Source organism: Hippoglossus stenolepis, chromosome 6 (assembly GCF_022539355.2).
Source record: "Hippoglossus stenolepis isolate QCI-W04-F060 chromosome 6, HSTE1.2, whole genome shotgun sequence".
In the NCBI taxonomy this organism is placed as follows: Eukaryota; Metazoa; Chordata; class Actinopteri; order Pleuronectiformes; family Pleuronectidae; genus Hippoglossus; species Hippoglossus stenolepis.
Genome location: NC_061488.1, coordinates 607,669 through 629,136, shown reverse-complemented (window position 1 = coordinate 629,136; position 21,468 = coordinate 607,669). Strand labels below are relative to the sequence as shown.

At 46.7% G+C, this 21,468-nt stretch overlaps 1 protein-coding gene across 2 annotated transcripts; it reads left to right on the top strand.

The window, feature by feature from the left end:
* Positions 1-376: 376 nt before the first annotated feature.
* Positions 377-20,020, top strand: dnmt3bb.1 (DNA (cytosine-5-)-methyltransferase 3 beta, duplicate b.1). Of its 2 annotated transcripts, none has more exons than XM_047340218.1 (21): positions 377-736; positions 7,321-7,471; positions 8,277-8,362; positions 8,494-8,631; positions 9,013-9,156; positions 11,363-11,521; positions 11,608-11,715; positions 12,577-12,718; positions 12,831-12,953; positions 13,573-13,617; positions 13,698-13,777; positions 13,900-14,012; positions 14,229-14,412; positions 14,586-14,670; positions 14,745-14,890; positions 15,213-15,303; positions 15,690-15,838; positions 16,573-16,658; positions 16,909-16,978; positions 17,106-17,176; positions 17,594-20,020. In XM_047340218.1, the coding sequence occupies exons 1-21, from the start codon at positions 677-679 to the stop codon at positions 17,733-17,735; spliced, it is 2,373 nt and encodes a 790-aa protein (XP_047196174.1). In that variant the 5' UTR covers positions 377-676; the 3' UTR covers positions 17,736-20,020. The 2 variants fall into 2 exon arrangements, with proteins under 2 accessions (XP_047196174.1, XP_047196173.1); XM_047340217.1 differs by having other exon boundaries at positions 378-736; positions 17,058-17,176.
* The last annotated feature ends 1,448 nt before the right edge of the window (positions 20,021-21,468 follow it).

Below are 21,468 nucleotides of genomic sequence, written 5' to 3'. Positions count from 1 at the left end.
TACCTCAGGTTTGTATGGACATGTCTTTCTTTTCCTGCACTTGATTCTGTGAGTAGATGCATCAGAGCTGCATTAACTCATAAAGAAGCAGTCTAATTGCAGTGGTTATTTTGACCTCCACGTGTCAGGATCCTGTTTCTGTCACTCTGGAACAGAAGCATTATATTTTCATGAGGTCTGGATGATCGCTCAATGAGGCCTGGAGAATTTCTTTAAATTTGGCACAAATGTTCAGTCGGACTCACGGATTGCCTGATTGGACTTAGCACTCACAGATCAGGTGTTAAGACTCTTGAACACGATATCTCAAATCTGCCTCTATGGAATTTCTTCACAAATGTTTGCAAAGGGAAACTGCTCTGGTTGGTGGAGTCGAGTTACCGCGGGCGGTGATTCTTTTATTTGAACTGAGTCGTACCAATCCAGGATCCAGGGAAGAGCTCGATGAATAAATAACTTATGACATGTTTATTCTTTAGCGACATCTCGTCCGGACGGTTTGATTTTCTCGGTTGCAGCAGTGACATGAACTCCGTCGTGTGTATTTATCTATGGAAGCACTTTGTGACCGTGTTGAAATAAGTGCGATACAAGTAAAGATATTCTTTTCACTGTTTCCTGGTTTGTGTTCAGGTTAGAAACGGAGTCGGGACAAACACTGGACCAGTCGACTGCGATGCCTTCAAACAAGTACCCTGCTGCTAACATGGAGGAGAGCAACAACATGGCTGCTACTGTGAGTCACACACACACACACACACACACACACACACACACACACACACACACACACACACACACACACACACACACACACACACACACACACACACACACACACACACCACAGCTGCAACTACATAAAGGAAGTTCGGAATAGATGGAAGGAAGGAGGCTTCCTTCATCCAGGGTGTGTGTGTGTGGGGGTGGTTGTGTAATACTTGTGGGGACCGTAACTTGTTTACATATTATGGGGATCTGGCTTTTTCATTGAGACAAAAAATGTCTCATAACATAAATCATACAGAAAAGAGAGGAGACATGAACACAGCAGCACAGAGGACACACACACTTTTACTCACAGTTTCACATGTACACACACACACACACACACACACTTTTACTCACAGTTTCACATGTACACACACACACACACTTTTACTCACAGTTTCACATGTACACACACTTTTACTCACAGTTTCACATGTACACACACACACACACACACACACAATTGTCCGTTACTGCTTCTTCCTCTTTCTCCCTCTCATTTCTCGCTCTTTCTGAGAGCGAGACTTCCTGCCCTTTACCATCTGCTCCTCTCCCTCCCTCCCTCCCTCCCTCCTCTCTCCTCCCTCCATCCCTCTCTCTCTCCCTCCTCTCCCTCCTCTCTCTCTCCCTCTCCTCTCTCTCCATCCCTCCCTCTCTCCTCTCCTCTCCCTCCCTCCCTCTCTCCATCCCTCCCTCCCTCTCTCTCTCCCTCCCTCTCTCCTCTCCTCTCCCTCCCTCTCTCTCCCTCTCTCTCTCTCCCTCTCTCTCCCTCCTCTCTCCTCTCCTCTCCTCCCTCTCTCCCTCCCTCCCTCCCTCCATCCCTCCCTCTCTCTCTCTCTCCATCCCTCCCTCTCTCTCTCCATCCTCCCTCTCTCTCTCCATCCCTCCCTCTCTCCTCTCCCTCCCTCCCTCTCTCTCCCTCCCTCTCTCTCTCCATCCTCCCTCTCTCTCTCTCCTCTCCCTCCTCCCTCTCTCCATCCTCCCTCCCTCTCTCTCTCCCTCTCCTCTCCTCTCCTCTCCTCTCTCTCTCTCTCTCCCTCTCTCTCCCTCCCTCTCTCCTCTCCTCTCCCTCCCTCTCTCCCTCCTCCCTCCCTCCCTCTCTCTCCCTCCCTCTCTCTCTCTCTCCATCCCTCCCTCCCTCTCTCTCTCCCTCCCTCCCTCTCTCCCTCCCTCTCTCTCTCTCTCCATCCCTCCCTCCCTCTCTCTCTCCCTCCTCCCTCTCTCCCTCCTCTCTCTCTCTCTCCATCCCTCCCTCTCTCCTCCTCCTCCCTCCCTCCCTCCCTCTCTCCCTCCTCTCTCTCTCTCTCCATCCCTCCCTCTCTCTCTCTCTCCCTCCTCTCTCTCTCTCCCTCTCTCTCTCTCTCCATCCCTCCTCCCTCTCCTCTCCTCTCCCTCCTCCCTCTCTCCCTCCTCCCTCTCTCTCTCCCTCCCTCTCTCCTCTCCTCTCCCTCCCTCTCTCCCTCTCTCCTCTCCTCTCCCTCTCTCCCTCCCTCCCTCCCCTCATCCCTCTCTCCCTCCCTCTCTCTCTCCATCCCTCCCTCTCTCCTCTCTCTCCTCCCTCCCTCTCTCCTCTCCCTCTCCCTCTCTCTCTCTCTCCCTCCCTCCATCCCTCCCTCCCTCCCTCCTCTCTCCCTCCCTCTCTCTCTCTCTCCATCCCTCCCTCTCTCCTCTCCCTCCCTCCCTCCCTCCCTCTCTCCTCTCTCCTCTCCCTCCCTCCTCTCTCCTCCTCCATCCCTCCCTCCCTCCGTCTCTCTCCTCCTCACAGACCTCCTCTCTGTTTGTTGTTCGCTCGTCTCCATGTCAACAGCAGTTTCCTCCGTGTGTGAGCTGTCATCCTGAGTCTGGAGGTATTCAGGTTTATGCTGGATGTTAGTCGGGTTAATACCCATCGTGTTTTCACATCGTAAAGGGACGGGGTCTGGAGACGGGGCACTTCCTGTGTTGTTGGTGCAGATGGTTTATTTAAGCAGTTGTTCTCATTGAGTCTTTCCCTGACATTTGGGCTCACGTGCGTTATGTGCATGTGAACAGACAGATGAGTGGCAGCTGAAGGGTTTGAAGACATGGATCACACCAACTTCTCCGATGTCTGCAACTGCTTCTCTTTTGTGAGACGTCTCCTGTCAGGTGGTAGTGATGATGATGATGATGATGATGATTCTACTTGCAGCTGATTTTAGTTTTAAAAAATCCACACTTTTGAGGAGTTGTTAAAATATGAATTCTCTAAATTTGTGTGATTTGGTTAAAGTTTTGGAGAATTGACCTTTTCCCACTTTTCAGAAACGGATGAAAGCCTCAGGTTTCGTCAAACAGCGACTTGAGTAGCGCCCGACGCTGGCGTCCAAACGTCTGAGCTGGATGATGTTGTGTTTGTTGTTTAGTCAAAGGCCACAGAGAAGAAGTAAAGAAACCTTCAGTGTTTAAGTCTCATATCAGTTACCTACTGTGAAACACAAATTAATGATTAGACACATTTTTACACATTAGCACTGATGTGAGTCGGCCCCTCTTCTGCAGACTCTGAGCTCTCGTCTCTGGTGAAGCGTCGCAGCATCGCAGACAAACAACCAGAGGCACACATTTAAAACAAATCACAGGAGCATTTATGGCATCGAACCCCCGGGTGACGAGTAGCTGCTCGGCACAGACCAGTGTTTCTAATCATTTAGGCCTCGCTAATATGTTTTGACAGCCCAGTCAGACGCCGCAGGGCCACACGGATGCTCACTGTGGAATGTGTGTGTGTGTGTGTGTGTGACGTAGGCCGGTGAGAACTGCACAGTGCAAGGCTTTGTCACAGACAGACACACACACACACACACACACACACACACACAGTCACACACACACAGAGAGACAGTCACAGAATGAGCTGGACGTGTTTTTATTGTTTAAAGGGAACCTGTTTATTGTGGGACTCCTCTTCAGCAGCTTTGCACGTTTCACACCTGATATTTATCGTAACTCTTTGTGATGTAACCCTTCGGTTGAGCTTCGGGCTGAAACCAGCACAATTAGCTCCGTCCTCCTCAGTAGGTTGTAAAAACGTGCTAAGAAGTCATGATTGACAGCTGAGACTGACTGGTGATTGGTCGAGTGTGTGTGTATCAGTGGGACCTCGATTCTGCAGCTCCGCCCCTGGACGATGGCAGCGCTCGTATCCAGGATATTGTGTCCATCTTTACAGTCTATGGTACTAAAAGCAAACTTTAAAACTAAGTTACTAGTTAAATAACGTAGATATTATCGAGTAAAATGAAATTCATACGTGTCAGAGTCCGAATCTGATCCTGAATATGAGGGAGGACAAAAGAAACTGCAGCAACAAGTCCTGAGGAAGGAAGGAAGGAAGGAAGGAAGGAAGGAAGGAAGGAAGGAAGGAAGGAAGGAAGGAAGGAAGGAAGGAAGGAAGGAAGGAAGGAAGGAAGGAAGGAAGGAGGAGGAGAATCCAAAGCTGTGAGCTGTTTGTGACGAACTTTGGAATGAGCAGGTTTTAGTTTGCAGGAGAGTCTGATCAAGTAAATGAGCTGAAAAGGGGAAATGATGTCAGTGGACGATTTAATAAAATAAATAAATAAAAATGTAAGATGAGGGAGATTGTTTCTCTTCAACAGTGCAAAAGGAAAATTAATTTCAGTTCCTGGTTAAATAAAATAAACCTAATGCAATTTTATTATTATTCATATTGCACGAGAGTTTCCCTCTGGATCTTCAGTGTCCTGGTTTTTGGACAGTGAAACATGACAGAAACATCTGATCAGCAAGTGTTAAAGATAAAATCATTAAAAAGTATGTTACTGTTGCTCATTGAACATGCGGCTGTGCCACAAATCACCTCCATCGTACACTTTTATTGAGACGTGGAGATTTATAGGGCTCTAAAAGGAGGAGGTAACATGAGGCCACGGGAGATTGTGTGTCTTTGTGTGGGTCTGTTTGGGACGAGGCCGAGTTGGGGCTCGAATACCTGAGGTTCATTCTTTACACACACACACACACACACACACCTGGCGTTAGCACACATGTCGGGGGAGCTGTTACTAGTGCAGCGCTCGTAAGTACGGCAGTTCACACCTGGCGTGAGAATACGTCTCCACACGTGTCTTCAGAGGACGCTCTCGTCTCTTGTACCTGGGATTACTTGTGTGTTTCCTACTAAATATCATCTATCATCCTTAAAACAGTGTCCACGCTCGACAGAGGGTGTAAATATAAGTTTGTTACACTGCACGACACGCACACTTCACACAGCTCTGCTCAGTGTGGACGGACAGATTACTTTTCTGGATCAACAGCTTCTTCATCAACCACCATCGCTCCTCAGTCCGAACATTTAAATGTCTCTGCACCTCGTCTGTGTGGCTTCCAGCGGTTTGTACTGACACGTAGTCACTCAGCCGTCGTGTGTGTGTGTGTGTGTGTGTGTGTGTGTGTGTGTGTGTGTGTGTGTGTGTGTGTGTGTGTGTGTGTGTGTGTGTGTGTGTGTGTGTGTGTGTGTGTGTGTGTGTGTGTGTGTGTGTGTGTGTCGGCCATCAGTCAGACTCCAGTCACAAGTGTGACTGGAGTCATTGTGCAGTGAGTGAATGTGTTGACGACACTTGAACGGTGCGAAGCTGCAAACTGAACTCTGTGATTTCCACAGCTCCCTCTTCGGTCACGTTCTTTCTCGTGCACGCTCCACCCGGACGCCGTCCCTCGCCCATACCAACAGATTTATTTCCAGTAGTGGTGAAGACGTCTGACACGTTGTGTGAAAGAGCGTCAGTGTTTCTCGTCTCTGCTGGCAGCTGTCACTCATTAGCATCTTCACAGAGTTCATTTATTATTTAGGCAAGTTGGCGTTACACAGACACACACACACACACACACACACACACACACACACAGACACACACACACTACATTCAGGTCTTCTTACAACAGTTACAAACAGCTGCAGATACGAAGCTGTGATTTGTGTGAAACATTCTCAACCATGGAACAACTTTCCATCTGTTCCACAGCTGCGTCTTCTCTTCTTCTTCGTCTTGTTTCAGACGCGGGGTTGAGGGGTTGGGGTTAGCCTAGCACTTTTAACACTGTTGAGAAAGGTACCATTCAAATTAAGGTTTTCATTATTTTCTGTGTAATTTCGAGAACATAAATAACTTATTACACTTCCTTTTTCACTGTATGGAAGCATCTGCATTTTATTCCCACTCATTTGTTCCAGTTTTGACTTTCATCAGTCCCCATCTGTACGAAGAAGCACACTCACGTGCACACATATTTACTCATGCACACTCACGTGCACACATATTTACTCATGCACACTTGTAAATCTCCTCAGGTGTCATTACAAGACGTTGATATCCGAGCAGCTTTGTCGTCGTCTGATCCGAGCGAGCGGAGCAGAGATTAACTGGAATCAGAGCCTCAAGTGTGGACTTTACAAATTCAAGTCCAGGCTGAGCCGAGCTGAGCCGAGCCGAACCAAGCCGAGTGCGGTTGCTACGGCAACCCGCCTCTCGGCTCTCCCTCACCTGTGAAGTGATGCAGAGAGAAAGATAAATAAAAGATTCCCTGGCCCTTGAGCTGATCCCTCCGGCAAACAAGCTGCTGTGAGACTCAGATTCATCGACGCCGTGTTTGTCTTGTGCAGCGCTCGTGTTGAGTCACATGGTTTATTGAAGGTGCTGTTGGACATGTGGGTGTGGCCATGTGGGTGTGGCCTGACGGTCTCCAACATGCAGAATCTTTCAAAGATCCATATATAATGTAATGTTTGATTTGGCAAGAATCTGTGTCATTAATAAAGCCAAGGGCCCGAGGGGACGGAGGTTTGGCTCCGTGCTGCAGGAGGTAAATCGACGCCCGGGAGCTTCAGGTCGAAGTTCTGATGAACATCACCTCTGTTTTACCTTGTGTTTGGTCAACAGAAGTTTTATGAAGTTAGTCACACTTTCTTTTGTTTCCTATGGAGCGCTGCTTCCTGCAAGACGGGGCTTGAACTGAACACTTTGTGTCAGACGACCTGAATGATGACCTACTGATTTCTAAGATCAGTTTCATGCAGTAACACCTGCACGTCAGCTTGTACGTAATGTGACACGTGGATGGAGTGAGAAGTAAATCAGTGCTTCTGTCTGGAGTCATGGTTCCACCTGCGGCAGCTTGTTCTTCAGAGCATCGTCACGCTTCACGGACAGAGAGACGTCACTCTGGTTTCACTCTACAGTTTGAAGTACAGTTGAGAAATTAGTTTTTTGAAGAAATCCTGTTTTCTTCACTGAGATCAGCTGTTGATCTGGAACTGAATGAGATAATTTCAGGTTGAAAAATCAGCAGCTTTCAACTCAGTTTATGTTTTGTCGACCAAACAAAAAATCTGTTCTAATGTCGTTCTTACGTCTCCACACTGGCGACATTCCGTCCATCACCAGACTCGGTGTCTCTTCTTTCTTTCTTTCTGCTCTGCGTCACCGACTTCCGTTGCTGCGATCATCTGAGCGGCGTCCACAGGCTCTGTACGAATCATCCTCCCTTACCTTGTCCCTCTGTGGTCAGGCGGCGGTGAACGGAGCCACGCCTCCAGCTGAAGGCCTGTCGGAGAACGACAGCGGCGTGGAGCTGACCAATGAGAACAGCCCCCTGACTGCGGCCGAACCGCCGTCCCCCTTCAGCCCCAAACAGAACGGAGATGCAGCCTCACCTCAAGGTAACGCACACGTATTCAATGGTTTCATTTATCGGCCGTCAGTGACGTTCAGTGCCAGGGCTGTAGTTACCATGTGGGACATTATAGTCGTGTCTTCATATTGTCTTCTCAAACATTAAATTCTATAATTACACACAAATAAAATGTAATTGGCCTTAAATGCAGATTCTCTTTATTAAATAAAATTATTAAATGTGAAAATTTTAGATAACAAACAACATAATAAATATTTATTCAGTAGAAAAGTCTTCATGGCCTCACGGGGAAAACTGAAACCTGCTGCGGGAAAATCTAGAGTTTCTTTGAGTTCTAGAGTTCTGCCATCTGTCCGACCTTCTGTCTCTCTGTCTCTGTCTGCTGTCTGCTCTCTCTGTCTCTCTGTCTGTCTCTCTCACTCTCTCTCTGTCTCTGTCTCTCTGTCTGTCTCTCTCACTCTCTCTCTCTCGTCTGTCTGTCTGTCTCTCTCACTCTCTCTCTGTCTCTGTCTCTCTGTCTGTGTCTCTCTGTCTCTGTCTCTCTGTCTCTCACTCTCTCTCTGTTTGTCTCTGTCTCTGTCTGTCTCTCTCTCACTCTCTCTCTGTCTCTGTCTCTCTGTCTGTCTCTCTCACTCTCTCTCTGTCTGTCTGTCTGTCTCTCTCACTCTCTCTCTGTCTCTGTCTCTCTGTCTGTCTCTCTCTGTCTCTGTCTCTCTGTCTGTCTCTCTCACTCTCTCTCTGTTTGTCTCTGTCTCTCTGTCTGTCTCTCTCACTCTCTCTCTGTTTGTCTCTGTCTCTCTGTCTGTCTCTCTCACTCTCTCTGTCTCCAGATGACAACCAGTGTTCGAGAGGAAACAGGAAAAGAAGCAAGAAGAGCTCAGAGGATGAGGAAACTACCTGGGACTCCTACAGCGACGTACGAACCCCCACACACACATTTACTGTTTTACATTCATACATAAATCTTCTTCAGGGCAACATTAGTGTGTGTGTGTGTGTGTGTGTGTGTGTGTGTGTGTGTGTGTGTGTGTGTGTGTGTGTTCACAGGAAAAGGCCTCGGGACCGTCTCAGTTGGGTTTGAGACAAACACCTCGACCCAGAACCATCTTTCAGGCCGGTCTGACGCCGCACTCACACACCAAGGGTCGCAGACCGAACCGTAAACAGGACCACATCTTGTCACTGGTACACACATGCACACGCACACACATGAGCACACACACAGACAAATGTTAAATTACGAACTCTCAGATCTTCTTCCTCATCAAACATCGTCTGGGTCTGAATCTTCTTCATTCTTATTTTCATCAGTTTCATCACGTAGAACATCTGCCATCGTCTGAAATGTACAGGCTAAGAGCGCTAACAAACTGCATCTCCCACAATGCATTTCACCATTCCAGCAAGTGCAGCATCAGTCCCAATAAGGAAAAGAAATGTATATATTTATTCATTAGACATTATTTCGTCTGCGTTTTGACGACCTCACATCCTGGATCGTTTTTATAGAGGAGCACTTTCATGCACATTAATCTAATAAAGAGTTTCTCTCTTGCTCTCCGTCAGTGTGCGGTTGGTTCTCGGGTGGTGGCGGTCGTGTCCGGCGAAGTCCACGAGGCCCCTCGTCTGGACCTGATGGAACAAGACTCCAAAGACTCGGCTCAGAGCAGCAGCACCATGTCCAGCTCTGAAGCGCAGCCGGAGTACAATGTAAGATCCAAACTCTGGGGTTGTGTTTTCATCTGAACACAAACTGAGACTTTAGTAAACGATGAGGCAGATGTTCTCCTCCTGATTGGTTCTCATCAGTCACGTGACTCGACTACCAGCGGTGAACACAAAGCTAACACTTCCTGTCAGTTACAGTTCCACCTCGTCGTCGCTCAGAGGAAAGAAATCCCTGTTACTGTTATCTGATTGTTATGGAAGAAGATTACTTCTGATATGGAGCTCCATGACGTGTGTGTGTGTGAGAGAGATTAGATATCAGGTTGTAAACTTTCTTCTTCCCATGGGGGCAGAATGAATAAGAAAAACAAGCAGGTCGCGTGCAGGTGCTGAACTTTAACTGAACTTTAACTGAACTTCACGTGGAAAACTTTAATAGAAATGGGAAAAATAAATGATAAATATTAACATGTGGCAGTTCAAGAGGAAATTTTTATCTAAAAACTTCTAAAGACAAAGAACCAAATTCAAATTTTTCCCAAACATATACTCTGAACTGATCAGAATTTGAAGGTCAAAGGTGAAGGGTCACATCGATGCTGCATAGATCTTAACCAGGTGCGACGTCCTCTGTTCTTAAAGGTGAGTACGAGTAGAACTACAAACCAAAGAAACCATATTTCCTACATTCTTGAGAACAGATCAGCGTATTTAAACAGGAGAACATGGCGGTGATGGCGGCCCACGCTCGCTGGAGAACCGACACCACAGACTCATTAATGAGGGAGCAGATCCGAACCCTGAGACCGAGATCTGGTTCAGATCGACTGAGGCACAAACTTTTTGTGATATAGAAAAAGTCACAGGCCTCTCACAGAATGTTTCCTCCTCTGAGTCACGTGTCTGGACTGATTCTGTGTCGGTGAACCCCCACAGAGGTTAAATACCTGAAACCTCCCATTAGTCACTTAGAGGTGAAGAAGCCTCTTGAATGAAACGTCTTCAAGAAACAAGCGAGTCCAGTTGTACAACTTCTAACTGACAATCTTAGAGCTGAGGAACATTCCCCTTCTTCTCACAGGTAGAATCTGAGAACGTTGTGTTTGTGGTCGACAGAAAAGGATTCAAGGAGAGAGAGAGTATTTGATAATAAAAAAAGGGGAAGTTGAGGTTTGGCAGCGATTGAATGAGGGAGGAGGGTAACTCCCTTCACACAACCTCCCCCACCTGGCCTTGTGTTCGTACACACACACACACACACACACACACACACACACAGCGGCTGTGTTTGCTCGGTATCAATCGTTTCTTTCAGGTCCTGACGAGCACCAGTACAGACGGCAGCGTGCGGCGTCCTCAGCGTTCCGAGGCCTCGTGGCGTCTCTGAAGGAACTGAGCGACCACCTGGCTCATTTGTCAGCGAGCTGCTCAGACACCAGCACACGTGAACGCTCCGAACAAAGAGGAGGTTTTACTAGTTTCTTTAGAGCGTCTGCAAACCAAACAGCTGGAGCACAAACTGCACAAACACAGGAAACACTGTGGAGTTTCTTTCAAAATGTCTCCTCACCTTTTTTCTTTCTCATTCTATCCCACGGTTATAAGAGACAGAAACCGGTTTGTTTCTCTGACTAACTTTTCTTTTGTTCTTTGCTTTTCTGCCAACACACGAGAAGTTGTGTGCATTTACAAACAACACGGTTTTCTTTATTTTCTTTCTGACTCAAGCTGGTGTCAGTGCTCTTCAGAGTTTGAACAACACAGATAATATTTCAGATTTCTGTCAGCGTTCCAAACGCTTTCATTCTTCTCCTCTCACCAAGAGCCAAGAAGATATTTCTGCCAAAGCATCACTGGACCTGCAGTGTTTTCTTAAAATGTCGAATCGATAACTCGACTCTGAAATCTGTTGTTTTCCACAGAACGTCACACAAACACATTCATGTAAATCCTGAACAGAACTCTCCAACAGAGAGCGTGCTCCGAGCACCTGGACCAAACAAATTAAATAGATAAGCATCGGATTTTGAGTCGGATCATGTTTTCACAAGCGACGTCTCGCTGAACCTCGGTCATCAACCTCATGTCAGCATCTCACTGCGGTTGTGGTTTTCTTTGTGTGATTGTGTAACGTCTCGGCCACCGGACGGTTCTCTACCTCCGTCTTTACGTCAAAAAGAATGAGATCGTGTCTGTTGGTAAAGTTTCGAAGGGAAACACTGACTCTTCCACGTCTGTGTTCTCGCAGGACAACAAGGGCTTTGGCATCGGCGAGCTGGTGTGGGGGAAGATTAAGGGATTCTCCTGGTGGCCCGGCATCGTGGTGACGTGGCGCGCTACCGGCAAGAGGCAGGCCAGCCACGGCATGAGGTGGCTGCAGTGGTTTGGAGACGGCAAATTCTCCGAGGTGAGGAGGGAAAGACACAACACACAGACTGAAGGAGGGAGGGACATTGGACGATATCTGTTTGATGCTGTGTCTTCGTCCCCCAGGTTTCTGCAGACAAACTGGACTCCATCATCGCCTTCCCCAAGTTCTTCAGCCAGGCGTCCTACACCAAGCTGGCCTCGTACCGCCGGGCCGTGTTCCAGGCCCTGGAGGTGAGTTTCAGGAAACACGTCCGCTCTGTGGGATAAAACTCCCAGACCCTCGGGTTTCAGACGATTATCCAGAAACGTGTGATTCCTCCTGTTAACGTGTGATCACACAAACTGATGAGTCCTCTGGACTCTGACGCTGCTGTCGAGCAGAAACTGATCCTTTAGTCTCTTAGTGAACCAGTGGTAACAAATACAAGTTTTATTAGAAGTATTGTTATTATATTTTTTTAATATGAGTATAAACAGTGTTTCTCAATTTAGTCTTCTGAGTAGGGCTCTTTCTTTTTCTGTCTCTTTGACTCTTTTCCGTCTTTCATTGTATAAACTCATACAGATGATTTATGTTATTAGTAGGCCTGTCCACCCTCACACACACACACATTATAAATTCCTGTCCCGGAGCTGGGATGTTTGAGGTTGGGTTATTCTTGGCTGTGGCTGTCTGCCTCTTCCACAACAACACACTGTACCTGCAGAGAGGATCCAGGATTTAGTCCAACACACGAGTCTGCTGGAAAAACATGAAATCAGAACGAGGGACAAACTTGTAGGAGCCGAGTTAGATGAAGACAATTGATTTAAACACAGAGAGAGGATGAAACGAGACGCTGGGGTCAGACAGAGGAGGACGTTTCAACACTCTGTCCTCTTCATGGTGTTCTCTCTCTCTCCCTGTGGCTACTGTGTTCTGTCTCCCTCGTTCGCCCTGTCGACCTCCTGTCATCGCGAGGCCTTGACTGTCCCTCCCCCTTCGCCTGCCTCTGACCTCTGACCTCTGACCTCTGAGCTTCAGAGAAGCAAGACGAGGTTCAAACATGTAAAACTTTCCTCTCCTCTGTCTGTTGAACATGTGTCTCTCAGATGGCCAGTATTCGGGCGGAGAAGACGTTTCCTCCCTGTGAGTCTGACGGTCCAGAGGACCAGGTCAAACCCATGCTGGACTGGGCCAACGGCGGCTTCCTGCCCAAAGGAGAGGAGGGACTCAAACCTACGCAAGGCGCCAGTGAGCAAAGCACAGCAGCAGAACGCCAGCTGCAGATTTGTGCCTCGTCTTAGTTTGACCTCATGTTTCCAGGGAATCGTTTTAAGTTGATGTGTTTGTGCGCCCCCTGCAGACAGTAACCCTCTGGATCACCAGGTGCTGGATGTCTCTCTGCCGGAGTACTTCCCCAGCGCCAAGCGGCCCAGAGTCAGCCTCTGTAAGAACAAGGCTGCCCCCGAGGAGTCGTTCTGCAGAGGTAGAACTTACTCCACATGTTGGAATCTGGAAATATAAAGTTAACTGTTTAATTCTCTTCTTTTCTATAAAGGTTTGTTTTTCCCTGTCGTCCGTCCGTCCGTCCCATTCTCGTGGACGTAGCGTCTACATGCTGCTACAGATTCACATGTTTTCAGAACATTGACCCGGATGTGCTGCTCGAATATCGTCTTTCGAAGTTGACATCTCAGTCTGTGTCTTCTCCGCTTTCTTATCCACAGATATTTGTATTCTTGAAATTTGTTTTACTTTTGCATCCGTCATGTGTTAGAAACGTCATCAAGCCGCCCACTCGCTGCTGTGACTCCTCCGTAGGATCTCCTGCTGTATTCTCACATGTGCTCATGCTGACTATCCAGAGTTTGACTCGGGGGGGGGGCAGAATGAAGAATGTCTCAGATGTTAGTGTCCTCACTCGCAGCCCCTCTGGATAATATCAGTAGAATATCCTGAGCTCAGGTCTGAAAACAGCAGTCGGGTCTAAAATGATTCAGTTTGTTTTGTGAGTTTCTGTTTGTTTCACGTGCTTTCCCGTAGTGGAGGTTTGGCTGCACGTAGAGAAACAGTTCTTGTTAACACTGCATCTTCTTTTCTCTCAGAACAAATGGTGAATGAAGTTCTGAAGAATAATTGTAGTATTGAAGGTAAAGACTTTTCTCTCTAATTTGCAATTGATCCAATGTTGTGTGGTTTGTTTGTTGTTGACCGATGTGTGTGTCCACAGAGTTCTGTCTCTCCTGTGGAAAGAGGAGAGCTGCAACTTTCCACCCCCTGTTTGAAGGAGGCCTGTGCCAAACATGCAAGGTAGAGAAAAGATGTTTGAATGGAACGAAGTGCAGAAGAATCTCAACCTGTATCTGAGCACATCTCTGGGTTTCATCTCATCAGAGGGTTTCACTGGGTGTATGTTCTGTGTGTGTGTTTAGGATGTGTACCTGGAGATGTCCTACATGTACGATGACGATGGCTACCAGTCGTACTGCACCGTCTGCTGCGGAGGGCGAGAGGTTCTGCTCTGCGGCAACGCCAACTGCTGCAGGTCAGACGACGCACAAGCTCCCAACGAGGAATATTTGATAATGACACACCCTCGCTACCAATGTGTGTGTGTGTGTGTGTGTGTGTGTGTGTGTGTGTGTGTGTGTGTGTGTGTGTGTGTGTGTGTGTGTGTGTGTGTGTGTGTGTGTGTGTGTGTGTGTGTGTGTGTGTGTGCGCGCCTCCTCCTCACCTCCTCTTCTCCTCCGTCCTCGTCCAGGTGTTTCTGCGTCGACTGCCTGGACATCCTGGTCAGTCCCGGAGCATCTAACAGCGCCCGCTACCTGGACCCCTGGAGATGCTACATGTGTCAGCCGCCGCTGCAGTACGGCAGCCTGAGGCGACGGGACGACTGGAGCCTCAAGCTGCAGGAGTTCTTTGCCAACGACAACGGACAGGAGTTTGTAAGTCACCACATTACAGACGCTCGTATCAGCCTCCTCCTCTCATCCAGATCCATGAATCATTCTGAGAAACTGGTGAAAACGTCAAATGTTCCCTCTCACAATGTTAAAGAAAGTGATGGAAAACTCCTGGATCTGCTTTGTCCTGATTCTTCTACTTCTGTATCTTCTAGGAGCAACCAAAGAATTACCCAGCAGTCCCTGCAGAGCAGAGACGACCAATCAGAGTTCTCTCCCTGTTCGACGGCATCGCCACTGGTGAGAATGAGCGCACGTCAGGAATGTGTATTAGTGAGGTGCAGCAGAGCATCATGGGAGGTTTCTGTTGGCAGGATACCTGGTTCTGAGGGATCTGGGTTTTAAGGTGGACCAGTACGTGGCGTCAGAGGTGTGCGAGGACTCCATCTCAGTGGGCGTGGTCAGACATGAAGGAAAGATCCAGTACGTCCACGATGTGAGGAACATCTCCAAGAAAGATGTAAGAGTTACATGTCTCAGTTTCCTCCTGTTTGCTGTTTGTCTTCTGAAGATATTTTATATTATTTTCATATCATATTTCATCGATGGGCAAAAGGATCAATCACTTAGAAAAATACTTAAGATTAATCAGCTGTTATTAGCTGTTCTCTGAAAGCTTCTTCTTCTTACTACACGAAGTCTGTTCTGCATTCAATGTGATGTCTGACTCTTCTGGAGAATTCAGCTGCAGGCAGAGTTTCATTCTTAGAGATGTCCTTTAGTTCTTCGTCATCCAGTAGCTGTAACTCAGTCTGACACTAGGTGGTGCTGTTGTCTCCCAGATTCTCGAGTGGGGTCCGTTTGACCTGGTGATCGGAGGAAGTCCCTGCAACGACCTGTCCATCGTCAATCCTGCAAGGAAAGGCCTCTACGGTGGGTTCCTGCCCGGGGGAATTACACCATCCTGGGTGTTCGCCTTCATTTTCATATTCTAATGATGCTTTAGGAAATAACTGCTCATTTAACGACACTAATGTTGTGTTAAGGTTTTAAAAGGTGGCTTAAGGTTATTGGAAATTCCAGTCATTCATATGTTATAGTTCCCAGTTCAGTGTCGTGTGCAAATCCATTCTAGAGACAAGTGAGACACGGACGGACATTTCTGGAATTATCAGTTAGATGAGAATATGTGAATATTTTTTTCACAAATCTCCAAACTGCTTATGAGAATAGTACGTACTTAGTTTTTCTACGGTAAAATGAATAAACTTGTATATACTGATGTTGGAAATGTCCTTGACGTTGTCGTGTGGTTCCAGAGGGAACAGGGAGGTTGTTCTTTGAGTTCTACCGTCTGCTGAGCGAAGCCAAGCCCAAGGAAGGAGAGGACCGCCCCTTCTTCTGGATGTTTGAGAATGTGGTCGCCATGGGCGTCAACGACAAGAGGGACATCTCCCGGTTCCTGGAGGTGAGTCACTGCTACTGTTGAGTTGAAATGGGCCAGATGTCAAACACTACGGGGGGGGGGGCAGCTCACTAAACCGAGTCCGTCACCTTATTGGTCGTGTGGCCGACTTTTCCAATTGGCTGTTGCTTTGTCAATTTCTTTTTGGTGCAGACAATTTCATTTGTCAACACTACACCTGGCATTTTATTGAAATGTGCTACACAAAACAATTTAAAAGCAGAAGAAAGAATCAGATAGCAGAGGTTTTATGAAATCTGAGCACAAGCGCAGTTTGAACACAAGCGGAGGCTGTTTGAGTTTTCAGTGAAGTCACAGATCTGAATGTGAAATCCAGACGTTCTGCTGAAAGAGAGAGAAACCTGAGGATTAGCTCTAAGCTTAGTCTTCCCGTTGATTTCTTAAACTTTGTCTTCTGATACATGAATGAAGAGAAAAGATTAAGAGAATAAACATTGAACATTGCAGCTCTAAATTGATACCATTTGGTTCCTTGTGAGGAAACCCCCAGCAGGTGGCAGAAGACGGTTTAAGGAGCTGTGATGTTACGCGGTGGGGAGTTGATGTGTAGTGATTCCCTCTGGGCTCTTACTTTGCAGTGTAACCCTGTGATGTTACGCGGGGGGGAGTTGATGTGTAGTGATTCCCTCTGGGCTCTTACTTTGCAGTGTAACCCTGTGATGTTACGCGGGGGGGAGTTGATGTGTAGTGATTCCCTCTGGGCTCTTACTTTGCAGTGTAACCCTGTGATGATTGATGCGATCGATGTTTCTGCTGCTCACCGTGCTCGATACTTCTGGGGAAACTTGCCAGGCATGAACAGGTCGGTAAACTCTTCACATCACAAACATCTGAGTCCCAAGACGAGTTGAGAAAAGCAGACGCAGCAACTCTCATGACCTATACTGGAGTCAGCCACCAGGGGGCGACCACGGCGCTTTGGCCTCACTTTTAAGAGCTGAAGTTGCTCGACTTAGTTTAAACCCTGGAGGAGACGCAGCTGGAGCTTCAGGCTCTTCTCTGCACCACAGACTGACTTCATAAGGGTGACGTGTGCTGACATGTGGTTTCAGGCCTCTGTGTGCGTCGGGGATGGACAAGCTGGAGCTGCAGGACTGTCTGGATCACGGCCGAGTGGCAAAGGTCAGATATGTGCACGATACACAACCAGCTGCTCTCACAGTGGTGGACTTTGGGTGAAAGTGTGTTTGTGGTCTCACAGTTTGGAAAAGTTCGAACCATCACCACTCGTTCCAACTCCATCAAACAGGGGAAAGACCAGCACTTCCCCGTCCTGATGAACGGGAAGGAGGACATCCTGTGGTGCACGGAGCTGGAGAGGTGAGCAGAACACACACGGCCACATGTTCTCAGCTCACTCAGCTGGATGATCTTCAGAATGATCGGGCCGATGAGATTCCTATTCTATATTTAGTCTCATCTTTTCTTCGTCTTCGTCTTCTACGTGTACGGCTCCTCGTCTTCATCCTGAGATGTTTGTGTTCTTCCAGTTTCACGTCCGTCACGTGTTAGAAACCTCATCAACACGTCCACTCGCTCTCTGGGAAGCTTCAGGACATTGTCCTGCTGTTTCCTCACATGGACTCACGAGGACATGTTACACACATGTTACCAGGAGGCTGCAGGAGAAGATCCAGAGACACTGACTCAGACATTTGTTCTCACACACAGAACCTCTGGATCTCAGTGAAGGTCTGACCGCAGCATGATGGTAACGCTCTTCTTCTTCCCCTGCAGGATCTTCGGTTTCCCTGTTCACTACACAGACGTGTCCAACATGGGTCGCGGTGCCCGACAGAAGCTCCTGGGCCGGTCCTGGAGCGTCCCTGTCATCAGGCATCTGTTCGCACCGCTCAAAGATTACTACGCCTGTGAATAAACACCAGCCGTCTCCAGGAAACAGAGGCCACCTGTGATCACAGTGTGATACCGGCTTTCAGAAACATCCTACTGTAAGGAACAGCAGATTTAAACTCACTCTGTCAGCCTCTGAGTCGGGAGGGTTCTCAGAGTCGCTGGGAGAATAGTGACAGCAGCTGTTATAATGCACTGTAGCCTTAAACACACACTAACACACAAACAGAAGAGGGGAGCCCCTTGGCTGTGGTTTGTCACCATATCCAGTGGGGGGGCTCAAAGGTCAAAGTGCAGCCGTCATTATCGTCTGCGATGGAGGTCGGAAAGGAGCGTCGTGTCTGGGGGGGGTAAAAAGGGAAAGGACGACGCTCACTCCTTCCTTTCGTTAAGGAAACGAGGACTGCACAGTGATTTAATTAGATTTCTTTAGAGGCATTGTTTTTAAGTTGTCAACACTTCTTAGTTGTAGGAAAATAGAAAACAATTTAACACAACTTTTAAAGTGGCTCCATATCACAAAGTTTTATCAACGCAACTTTTAATCCGACTTGAACCAAAGTTATTGGACGTCTTTGAACGTCTCCTGCTGTTTCACTAGTCTCAGCATTATTAACACTATTTTAAATATGATCCGGCAGTTTCACCAAAACTACATATCCCATAAGTCTTAGCCACAGAAATACTGTGAAAGAGGAAAAACAACTTTTATTAAAGGTTTTATGAACATGTTTTTGTATAGATGGTGTGAAACTTTGAGTTGTCACGGCGACGTCTCCCTGAGAGCGACACACAAATACTTGAAACAAAGCCAACGCAAAAACAGATGTGGAGGAGGGTTTTGTCTTTTATCAACCGTTGCAAACAGCTGAGAAACTAAGAGCGGTTATGTTTATTCGACTGTAGATGTTTGATTATTGTTTTATTGATAAAAGTAGCTTCAGTTCACTGTGATCGCTGGATGCCAGCGTCTCCTCGCGTGGGGAAGAAATGAGTCCGTCACTTTAGTTAAAACCTTTTACAGGAAATCAAAAAAAAAATAAGATGGACACAATATTTTTGTTAACTAGCACTGACTACTTTTTCTTTTATAGAAGTTTCTCAGTTTCAAAAAGACTCTAAAGATTTAGAGGACTGCCATGAAAATCATTTAGAAGATGCTTTACTGAGGTCTGTGGTGCACATGCTTCTGAATACGGTATGTTTAAATCATGCCACGTAATTATCACCCTCATCCGTTTCCAGAAGAAACACCAAACCCTTTTATTATCTACTAAGGATCCAGGATCAGTTTGTGTTGCGTTGACTGGTGCATGTTGCTCAGGCTGAACGCTTCAGCTTCAGGGTGTTGACCAGAAACCTACTGTGACCTCACTCACTGAAACGTGGCGTCTACCTTTCAAATATTGAGGTTGTTTTGAAAACTGGAAGATTTTTTTCTATTGTCACCAAATTAAAGTAAACGGGCATTACCTCAGACACAGGGGACATCTGTGCATCACTCGTCCTAGTGTCTCTGTTCTGTGAATACATGTTCTGCTCCCTTATGACCTGTGTGTATATAGAACTATGTTTAGCTTGTTATCACTGGAACGGTTTTTTACATCGTGTTTTGTTTACTGTATCATAGAAAGGTTTACAAGTTTGACCAAGAACTAGTTATTTCGTTTTTTCTTTTACAAAAAAAATGCACAAGTTTTTGCAAATAACTGTTTTGCTGTTTGAGTGGCGTCTGACTCCTCTGGTGCTCAGAGCCACAGGAACCTTTTTACTTTCAAGTCTGATTTTACAGTTGTTAAAAACTAAAAGAAACTGTTTACATGCTTCGTTAACACTGATGATTCTGTTGAATGTTTAATGAAACCAGTACACAATAGTTTTTCTCTTTTGTAACTGTGCTCTTTTAAGACTTTATGTATATTAGGAAGATAGTTTATATTAACACCGTACAAAGCTTGCTTGAAATTTCTTATATTCTAACACGAAATAGAACATTAATCACTAGCTGTTTGTTATTTAGATGTAAACCATTTGCGTGTGTAATTGCCTTCTGAGAACAGTTTCTACTTTTTTCTCTTTAGCTGTTTTGTGCTTTATCTTTTATCAGAATCACATCGGAGGATTGTGTTTGTTTTTAGTTTTGTTATTTTACTTTTTATGAATCTAAAGTGCAAAAGCATTTGAAAAGATCGGATTCTGTTATTTTTATACTTAAGGGAAAACCCTTGTTATTTTTTTACATTTGTGTAATTCCTATAGCAACATGTATATAATTCTACTCAATAAAAAACAGCTTGCTGTTAAAATCCACTGACTCGTGTCCTGTTTGAGATCTGATCCACCGGTGAGCGTCTGAAGATCCTCCCAGGGGTCAAAGGTCAAGAGTGGAACCAATTACTTTCATTATTGGTTTATTCCATGTCGCAATTAGATATAGAGATACTTTATCGATCCTAAGGGGAAACCCTAACCCCCTAACCCTATCGATCCTAAGGGGAAACCCTAACCCCCTAACCCTATCGATCCTAAGGGGAACCTAACCCTAACCCTATCGATCCAAAGGGGAAACCTAACCCTAACCCTATCGATCCTAAGGGGAAACCCTAACCCTAACCCTATCGATCTAGGGAAACCCAACCTTAAACCTAACTACGATCTAGGGCTAACCCAACCTAACCTGCCTATCGATCCTAAGGAAACCTAACCCCTAACCTATCGATCCTAAGGGGAAATCCAACCCTATCGATCCTAAGGGAAACCTAACCCCTAACCCTATCGATCCTAAGGGAAACCCTAACCTAACCCCTGACCCTATCGATCCTGAGGAAACCCTAACCCTAACCCTATCGATCCTAAGGAAACCTAACCCCTTAACCTATCGATCCTAAGGGGAAATCCTAACCCTATCGATCCTGAGAACCCTAACCCCTAACCTATCGATCCTAAGGGCAAACCTAACACCCTAACCTATCGATCCTAAGGAAACCCTAACCCCTAACCCTATCGATCCTAGGGAAACCTAACCCTAACCCTATCGATCTGAAGCCTAACCCTATCGATCCTAAGGGGAAACCCTAACCCTTAACCCTATCGATCCTGAGGAAACCCTAACCTATCGATCCTGGGAAACCCTAACCCCTGACCCTATCGATCCTGAAACCTACCTAACCCTATCGATCTGAAGCCCAACCTTAACCTCTAAGGGAAATCCTAACCTATCGATCCTGAGGAAACCTAACCCCTAACCCTATCGATCCTAAGGGCAAACCCTAACACCCTAACCCTATCGATCCTAAGGGAAAACCCTAACCCTATCGATCCTAAGAAACCTAACCCTAACCTATCGATCCTAAACCCTTCGAGGAAACCCTAACCCCCTAACCCTATCGATCCTAAGGGGAAACCCTAACCCCCTAACCCTATCGATCCTAAGGGGAAACCCTAACCCTATCGATCCTAAGGGGAAACCCTAACCCTATCGATCCTCCCCTAACCCTATCGATCCTAAGGGGAAATGTAGGCGTCCACCATCACAACATCAGAACAAGTTCACTGCAGTGAGATGAAGTCACCAGAACCAGAGCCGTCCCTGTGAGGAAGTGTGTGCTCATGGAGATATCGACGATGCAGATATTTTAAGTATAAGATGATTGAAAGACAACATAGCCTGTAAAATTATGGTTTTAGCAGATTTAAGTGTATTTAAAAAAAGTGAAAGCAGTGCAAGTAAAACTTAAAATATAAAAGTAGAGATATAA

Excerpts from the sequence above, each read along its gene's own strand:
- dnmt3bb.1 (XM_047340217.1), top strand. The coding sequence starts at position 677 with ATGCCTTCAAACAAGTACCCTGCTGCTAACATGGAGGAGAGCAACAAC. Across the intron at positions 8,363-8,493 it reads CCTGGGACTCCTACAGCGAC|GAAAAGGCCTCGGGACCGTC; the intron begins GTACGAACCCCC and ends GTGTGTTCACAG. Across the intron at positions 14,891-15,212 it reads GGAACATCTCCAAGAAAGAT|ATTCTCGAGTGGGGTCCGTT; the intron begins GTAAGAGTTACA and ends GTTGTCTCCCAG.